The sequence below is a fragment of the Echinops telfairi genome, unplaced genomic scaffold (assembly GCF_000313985.2).
Source record: "Echinops telfairi isolate 266 unplaced genomic scaffold, ASM31398v2 ScPeMD7_2;HRSCAF=8, whole genome shotgun sequence".
Classification (NCBI taxonomy): Eukaryota; Metazoa; Chordata; class Mammalia; order Afrosoricida; family Tenrecidae; genus Echinops; species Echinops telfairi.
This window is the reverse complement of record NW_022103898.1, coordinates 11,502,488-11,511,536: the sequence shown is the minus strand read 5'-3', so window position 1 is coordinate 11,511,536 and position 9,049 is coordinate 11,502,488. Positions and strand designations below refer to the sequence as shown.

The 9,049-nt window shown below is 53.8% G+C and overlaps 1 protein-coding gene across 1 annotated transcript; it reads right to left on the bottom strand.

The window, feature by feature from the left end:
* Nucleotides 1–3: 3 nt before the first annotated feature.
* Nucleotides 4–3,536, bottom strand: LOC101654377 (cytochrome P450 2D15-like; the record flags this gene model as incomplete). Its single annotated transcript, XM_045291017.1, has 9 exons — nucleotides 3,315–3,536; nucleotides 2,544–2,715; nucleotides 1,932–2,084; nucleotides 1,689–1,846; nucleotides 1,427–1,603; nucleotides 1,122–1,263; nucleotides 702–889; nucleotides 217–358; nucleotides 4–119 (listed from the first exon to the last, which is right to left on the bottom strand). Coding segments are annotated over exons 1-9 (1,437 nt in total), but the record flags the coding sequence as incomplete, so codon positions are not given.
* Between the last annotated feature and the right edge of the window lie 5,513 nt (nucleotides 3,537–9,049).

The window sequence follows — 9,049 nt, the reverse complement described above, 5'->3', positions numbered from 1 at the left end:
GTGGTCGCTGGGCAGCGGTTGTCCGGGGGGGACCGAGAAGCTGAAGCGCTGCAGGAGGCGGGTGAAGAAGAGGAAGAGCTCCATCCTCGCCAGGGGCTCCCCGAGGCAGGTGCGGCGGCCTGGTGGGGGTGGATAGGCACAGGGTCTCAGCAAGTCTGGGGGCTGGGTCCCCCATCCCATCCCTCGGCACGGCTCGTGGACCTGGCCCCCAGGCACCTGCTGAGAAAGGCATGAAGGCCTCCTGCTTCACGTAGCGGCCCTGCGCGTCCAGGAAGTGCTCCGGGTGGAAGCGGAAGGGCTTCTCCCAGAAGCTCTCGTCCTTCAGCACCGATGACAGGTTCAGGAAAAGCCCTGTCCCCTGTTCAGGAGACGCTGGTGTGGCTGGGGGCCTGGGCAGGGGGTGCTGTGGCCCCAGCCACTGCTGTACACACAGACACACTCCCCTCCTGGCACACCCTGAACCCACCCAAGGAAAGTCCTTGATAACCCTCCTGCTCCCACCACAGATCAGGGGATGAGTCTCCCACGGCAGGTGCAATGTCTCCTGCAGGCTGGGACTGGACCTCATGCCCAGCAGGCTGGACACACAGGATGGATGGACAGACAGCTTAGCACCTGGTCAGTATCCCCTGGTCAAGGCCTTTAGGGGCTGTGAGCTGGCAGGTGGCCCTGAGTCCCGCGTGAGGGGGTTTCAGCCCTACCTTGGGGATGATAAAGCCCTGCACTTCAGTGTCGCGGGTGGTCATGTGAGGCACGTTTAGTGGCAGTATGTCTCCAAAGCGTTGGACCTCGTGCACTACGGCTGTGGTGTAGGGCAAGCGGGCCTGGTCCCCCATCTCAGGTCTCTGCTCCTGGCCTATCACCTCGTCGATCTCCTGCTGGACACGACCTGGCAGAATAATCCTAGAGTGAGCCAGAACCCAGGACCCTGCCCACTCCTCTTTCCTCAAAGAGAACGTCCTCTGTAGCCATGTGCCCATGTGCCCTGGTGACGGCAGCCAGGCCCCAGCTCTGCCCTACCACTGAGCCTGCTGTACAAATGGAGCTGTGTAAGTGGGGAGTGGGGAGTGGGGAGTGGGGGTAACAGCCTGCCCACCCGAACTGTCCTGCCCGGTTCTCACGCTGCACGTCTGGGTGCAGAATCATGAGGAGGAGCGCCCAGGTCAGCGTGGTGGAGGTGGTCACCATCCCGGCAGAGAACAGGTCCCCCACCACCAGGTACATGTTCTCCTCAGTGAAGCTGCTCTCAGGAGTCCCTTGGGCCTGGGCAGAGCACAGAGGGGTCAGGGGTCAAGGGGAAGCCCTGATAGCCCCTCCCTCCTCCTGTGGGCAGGCCAATGGGTGATGGCCAGGCCCACTTGTTCCGGCCTCATTGGAACATGCAGCGCCCCTCCACCCACGCCCCAGTCCGAGCAGCCGCCCCCACCTTGTCAATCTCATCCAGGAAGGCATCGATCAGGTCTCGTGGTGGCTGGCCTGAGTCCCGGCTCGCACGATGCTCGGTGACCTCTCTACGCAGCTGGTCCATGACCGCCATCTGGCCTGAGAAAAACTTGCGCGCCAGTGCCGGGATGTGCAGGAAGACCGGGAACATGTTCATCAGCTGGGGGATACAGCAGGAGCTCAGTGTCCTGGGACCCTCCGGGGGGCTGCCCTGCCTGCCTCCGCGTCACCTCCTGGCCCCGCACCTGGACGAAGACCGTGTCCATCTTCAGGTCCTCCTCCGCCGCCGCCAGGAGCTTGAGGAAGGTGGGGTCGTCATATTCAAAGCGGCGCCCGTGGGTGAGGGAGGCGATGACGTTGCTCACAGCTTTGTTGAGGAGGGTGTTGGGGCTGAAGGGGCGTCCTGGAAAGAGGGGGTGGTTCACAGGCGCCCCACGGCCGGCCGGTCGTCCACCGGGCGCCCTCAGCTCCTGCTGCCCAGCTCTCACCGTCCTGGGCGGCGAAGGCGGCGCAGAGGCAGTCGGCCTCCTCGGTCACCCACTGCTCCAGCGACTTCTTGCCCAGGCCGAAGTTGCGCAGCGTGGACAGTGAGAAGCGCCGCTGCTCCCGCCACGCGGGCCCATAGCGCGCCAAGATCACACCTGCGGGGGCACGGGCTCGTGGGCGGGGCCAGGAAGCATGTCCTGCTCTGCTCCGGGCTCCCTCCTGCCCCGCTGCCCCAGACAGACCTCATTCTCACCAGCCCCCAATGCCCAAGTCAGGCCCCTCTCCCGCCTGCTCAGTGATCAAGGTTCCCTGCTCTTACTGGGCCCAGTGGTGCAGACCCCGCCCTGTCCTTAGTCTGTGGGCTCAGATTGTTTTCTCTGCAGGACAGACCCCGCCTCTGCCACGCCCTCACCCAGGAGAGACTCCGCCCTACCCTCTGTCCAGCCCTGGACAGAGTCCGCCTCCTCTACATCCCCTCCCTGTCAGGAGGGACTATACCCCATTCCTTCTCTGGCCCTGGACAGGCCCCGCCTCCAGCCTTTCCTGGCTCTTGGCTGGGTCACTGCCAGCCCAGTCCCCTACTGCACTTGGTCCCCGACCCCGCAGTCACTTGCCTTGGGCTTGTGGCCCGAAGCCAATGTGCTTGTAGACTGGCATGGGTGGGCGGTCGGCTGTGTCCTCGCCGCGGAGCACCAGCGCCTCGCGCACGGCCGCCAGCCCGTTGACCACGACCACTGGCGTCCAGCACATCTGCAGGCTGAACACGTCCCCGAAGCGGCGCCGCAGCTGCCCAGGACGGTGCCCAGGGCGGACGTCACACAGGGACCCCACCGCGGAGAGAGCCATTTTCACCCGACAACAACAGGCCAGCTGTGCCCTTAGCAGCGGGTCAAGGACAAAAGGCAGGCTCCTGACCTCGGGGCCATTCTCTCTCCTGGTCCAGGACCTCCCCTGGATCCCACCGCCTACCTGTGATTCTGCAGTTTATGGCCTGTGAGCCGGGGCAGCAGAACCGAGGCTCTTAGATGAGGTGGGCAGTCTGGCCCAAGGTCCCAGGAAAAGATGGGAACAAGGTCTTTCACCTCTGCCCTCTCTAAATCATGATTTCATGGTGCTCAGTACCCAGCCCCACCCCCATTCCCAAGTCCCTTTCTCCTGATTTGGATCTTGCACCATCTCGCTTGGTCATCCAAGTGCTGGCCATCCTGGCCTGTGGCCTGAGCTGTAGCCCTCCCCAATCTGGCTCCAGGATTTTGTCCTTTGAAAATCAGACCTGACCTGTAATTCCTGCCCTAGGATGAAACTGTGGGCTTTTGGGCCAGCTCCTTGTCCAGCCTACAGTTTCACCCACCATCCACTGTCCAGTCCCAACCCACCGGCCTCACCTGGCCCATGCTGTGTGGCAAATCCTTGAAGTTCACTTGCAGTATGTTCCCCAGCAGGGGCAGTGGCAGAGGCCCTGGTGGGTAGCGAGCAGCCCAGCGTATTCGCCGGTACATCAGGTCCACCAGGAGCACGAAGATGGCCACGGCCACGGCCAGGGGTGCCAAGCCCTCCCCGGTCAGCAGCCCCATGGCTGCCTCACTGTCCCCCCACCCCCAGCTGCCAAGCACCTTCTACAAGTGGACTCTGAGCAATCCTGTGCACACCTGGCACCCTCCGACCAAACCAGCTTCCTACCAGCTCTCTGGAACCAGATGTGTTTATAAGGGGTTGAGAACTGGCCTTTGCCCTTTGTCCTTAGCTGGATAGAGAACCGGTGTGTCAGGTTTATGTCAGGGTGGGGTTTGGGGGAGCCCTTACTTTCTAGCTCCATTTGATCCTGCAGGATTCTGGTCTGGGGGTGGTGGTGGTGGAAGCCCCCCCTCCCCCCTCCCCACAACTAAAGTGGTACAAACTGGTCCCCAGGCCAGACTGTCCCCACCCATTCCTCATCTGCCACTTCCTAGAGGGGCTTTCTCTCTCTAGGGTTGTCTCTGTCCCTGTCCTGGAGACAAGATACAGTTCAGAGGGGCTGCATGGGACAGGGGAGATGAGTTCCTCAGATTCCCTTCTACCTTTTCACACTGCACAGCCCTGACACACACACACACACACACAACTCAGATATGCACACACAAACCCCTCACGGCACATATTCATGCATCCCTGAAACCACTCCCACACAGTTACACACATTCACAGAGCACACACTCACACTGCTCTTGCTCAGCCCCAAGTAGGAGGGACACACCCTTTCTGACTGAGCTACCAGGAAGCCCTGCACAAGGGCAGATCAGGACAGAAAGGAACCTGGCCTCAGAGGAGGGGGCCTGCTCCCTCTCCTCCCCATCCCCTGTCCTGGACAGGGAACTGCTCACCTTCTCTCAGGCGATAAAGAGGATGGCACTGCAGTGGGGTGATGTAGCTCCTCATGCTTCTCCCCCCTGCCACCCAGCCTGCCTGTGTTCAACGGAGACCACAAAGCAAGAATGCCCTCTCAGAGTGGTGGGCCTCCAGTTCTGCTGGGCCAGCTGCCTACCTCCTCCAACTCCTCCTTCCCAAATCTGCCTCTACCATCCCCTTTTGTGGGCTCCAGCCTCCCAGGACAGCTACCAAACCTTGGTACTGCCCCATGCCAGCCTCTCAGCTGGCACCATGGCTACCAGGCTCCTCCTCCTCCTGCCCACTTCAAGCAGAGGGTGACCACACTGGCAAGTTCAGGGCCTCAGCCCCATTCCTTCAACAGGTGCAGGTGTGGGATGAAGGTGTTACTGAAACCCAGAAGCTGAGGCCCACATAAATGTGGCGATGCAGAAGCCTGGGCAGCAGAGAAGTGGCATTTTCAGACCAAAGGCTAGGAGGGTCTGGACAGAACTGTTCCCCCTCAGGCTCCTTGCCCAGCCCTGGAAACTCTCATTCTTGAAATAGTGAAGTGTTTCAGCATTCTGCAGGGGTTCTCCCAGTCTAAGGCTCCCAACCTGGTGGCCTCCAGCCCCCTCTCCCACTGCCCAGTGAGGAACAGGGGTCTTCCCCAGGTGTCCTCTGACCATGCCCTCTGGATTCAGGTGGAAGTCAGGGGAGCTGTGTGTCCTTGTGGCAGTGGCTCTGTTTGACTTTTGCTTGGTTTCTGACAGCAATAGCTCTTTAAAAATTTTTTTTTAATTTAAAGATAATTTTATTGGTGGCTACTACAGCTCTTATAACAATCCATACATCAATTGTATCAAGCATATTTGTACATATATTGCCATCATTATTTTCTAAATATTTACTTACATTTTTTTCTTACTTTTATTGGGGGCTCAAGTAGCAGACAATTTATGGGAGTTGTAGTTGTTGTGGTAGTGAGCTGAGGAGATGATTTGACTTTGAGTAGAAGTGCCCATATGGTTTCCAAGTCTGTAAAGCAAAGTGCCACATCCTTCTCCCATGGAGAACCTGGTGGGTTCAAACCACTGACCTTCTGGTTAACAGCAGGGCACTTAACTACGGAACCTCCAGGGCATTTGTTTTTTTTTCATCATTTTATTGGGGGATCATACAAGCAATAGCTATTTTATTGCCCATAATTAACCTGTACTTTCCCTCCTGATAACCTATCTCTTTTGAGCCCTTTGCTCCCAGCAAAGTACCCCATTAGAGTAAGCAAGGATTGGTTATGACCAGAGCCGACCAGCCCAACATGTGCAGAAAGGACAGTCACAATCTTCCGGTCACCGCGGAACAAAAGTACTTTGGCCAAGGAACCCAAAGTCCCAGGAATGATGTCACTAGACCAACCCCGAAGACATTTGATCGCAAGAGATCTGAAGAGCCAGATTCTGATCAAGAATCATAACCTGACCTGATGCATATTCATGACCCGTCCTTTGAAATTTGTTACATATTCATAATCCCCTCTGTTTACAGCATGGTACTTTCATGATGGATTTAGCGAGATCCTTTCAGACTGACTGTCTCACCATTCCTCTTGATTGTGTTATTCCCTGCATTGTAAATCATATGATTTTCTGTTGCAAAATGGCCAATACCAGTCCATTTTAGCTCACTAATGCCTAGGATATCAATCTTTATGTGTTTCATTTAATTTTTGAAGACATCCAATTTCCTAGGTTCATACTTCACACATTCCAAGTTGATCATTAGCAAATTTTTGGAGCTGCTGCTCTTTGCCTTGAGTCGTGCGCCATCAGGAAAAGAAGACCTCGAAGCCTCCGCTCCCACCGGCTGAACCCGACTCACTCACCACGGTTGACTCCAGTGGGAGAAATCAGCCCCTCCTCCATCACAATTCCAGTGCCCATAGACTTGAGGAGCCCATTTTGGGGCACTGTCACAGACAATGTTTTGTTTCCTCTGTTTAGGCTTTCAGTAGCTGACAAAGCTTCGAAGCTATGCATAAGGTTTTCAGCAGCTTTTTCATCAGAAGTGGGGAGTTGAACCCTTCTTCCTTGGGCTGTTCTTAGTCTGGAAGCTCCTCTGAAACCTGTTGAGTTAGAGCGACCCTGCTGGCATTTGAGATGCCAGTCTCACAGTAATGCACAAACCACCACAGTATGACAAGCTGTCAGACAAGTGGTGGATTGGAGGAAGGTTTATTAACAACGTTCGATATGCAGATGACACAAAGTTGCTTGCTGAAAGTGAGGGGCACTGGAAGCACTTGCTGATGACGATCAAGGATTGCAGCCTTCAATATGGATGACAACTCAATGTAAAGAAGACCTAAATCCTCCAACTGGACCAATGGGTAACATCATGATAAACAGAGAAGAGGGTGAAGTTGTCAATGGGTTTCTCCTGTTTGAATCCACAACCAAGGGAAGGGGCAGCCAGGAGATAAAAGGACGTGTTGCATTAGATAAATCTGCTGCACAAGACTTCTTTAGAGTATTAACAAACAAAGATGTTTCTTTGCTGACTAAGGTTCACCTGACCCAAATCATGATGTTTTCAATTGCCTCATATGCAAGTGAAAGTTGGACATTGAATAAAGACGACTACAGAGGAATGGATGCATTTGAATTGCGATGGAGAAGAATATTGAAAGTGGACTGCTGCAAGGACAAACTCATCTGTCTTGGAAGAAGTAAAGCCAGATGCTCCTTAGAGGCATGGATGGTGAGACATGTCTTTCATATTTTGGACATGTCAGGAGAGACCAGTCTGGAGAAGGACATCATGTGTGGTGTGTTAGTCTAAGTAGACTAGAGAAACAAATCCAGGGAAACTCATATGTGTATAAGAAAGAGCTTTATATACAAGAGCAACTGAATATTGAGACAACATCCCAGCCCAGTCCAGATCAAGTCCATAGGTCTGATATTAACTCATATGTCTGATACCAATCTATAAAGTCCTCTTCAGACTCACACAACACATGCAATGATGTCGAATGCAGGAAGATCACAGGCCAGTGAGTGGAAAGTCTTGTGGATCCAGTGGCATTGTAAGCATCTCAGCACTGGCAAGGGTCTCCACGTGGCTCCTCCAACTCAGGGCACTAGCATAGTTCCATTTGTCTTGTCAGCTGCAATGTCTCACAGGGAGTCAGCATATGTCCCACCTCAAGCAAGCTATTAATCTCCTTAGCATCTCCAAAGGAGGTCATCAACCTGCCACCTGATTGACAGGCTAAACTCCACCCCTTCACTCTTAATCTTCTCAAATTGACAACAGATTATGTAACTACCACACATGGTAAGCAGAAGGTCAGCAAAAAGAGGAAGGCCTTCAAGGAGAAGGACTGACATCGTGGCTGTAACAATGGGCTCATTGTAGGAACAAATGTGAGGATGGCTTAGGACTGGGCAGTGTTTCCTTCTGTTCTGCATAGGGTTGCTCTGGGTTGGAACCGCTCGATAACCCCTAACACCAACTTTATGCACTTAATACATTGCCGCCCTACCCTGACCAGATGATGCTCCAAAGGACAGACCATGGACCCTTTGAGTACCTGGTTTTTTAGCAAAGCACAACTAGAGGAATTCTGCTTACCATTTGTTTAACTGCCCTTGTTCCCAAGGGTCACGAAGTGCCTAATTCTGTGAGACTATTCCAGTACTACAGCCAGTCTTGCCAGTGGAAAATATTTGGATCCCAAATTGGAACAGTAAATGCATTTCTTCCCCCAAGTATGCCTCTTTGGTTGCTCAGTACTACATTCTTCAGGTAGAGATGGAATGACACAGACACACAAGCATAAATAATTTTCCCCTTAATGATATGGCAATCTTGAAGGGCCGGCTTCAATCCCAACTATGTGGAAACCTGCCCCTCCCCCCAGGATAATTTATTTCAGAGGACAGCACTGAATCTGCAGCTCAGGGGGAGGGACATATCTGATCAGAGCACACGGGAGCAAATGAAGGGGGAGGAAGAGAGAGTGGAGCACATCCTGAGCCACCAAGCCTTGACGAAGAGATTGCTGCTCAGAGCAGCCAATCCACAGAGAAGATCATATGGCCAGCCCCACTATGAGACGGGACATCCTTCACTGACCCATAGCCTACAGGGGACAAAACTGGAGACACAGTGTGGGAATTGCATCTGATCTGATCCCACCACACCAAGGCAAAACACTAAGGGCATGGAACAGAACAGCGAGGGGAACAGAGCAACAAAGTCCCCAGGGAATACCAAAAATAGACTTTGGGGCCAGAGTTTGGTGCCCCATCAGACTCCACCAGAAAACACTCCTAAAGGCCAACAAACAGTCCTTGAGCTAACTACAAGCTTTTCTTTCTTGTGTTTTGTGTTGTTTTTTGTCATTGACTTGTTATTGTTGTTTTGTTTTCTTTCGTTGCTTGGTTTTGTTCTGTCTTGTTTTTGAGCATGTTATTATCTCCACAGATCTGTCCAAATAAGATAGGCTGGATGAACAATCTGGAGGAGAAAACAGTGGGACGGACAGTTCCAGGGGGACATGGGAGAGGGGGAGGTGGGGGGAAAGGAAGGGGTGTTAACAAACCCAGGGACAAGTGAACAACAAGTGATCCAAATTGGTGGTGAGGAAGATGTAGGAGGCCTGGTAGGGCATAATCAAGGGTAATGTAACCGAGAGGAATTACTGAAACCCAAATGAAGACTGAGCATGATAGTGGGACAAGAGGAAAGTCAAAGGAAATAGAGGAAAGAG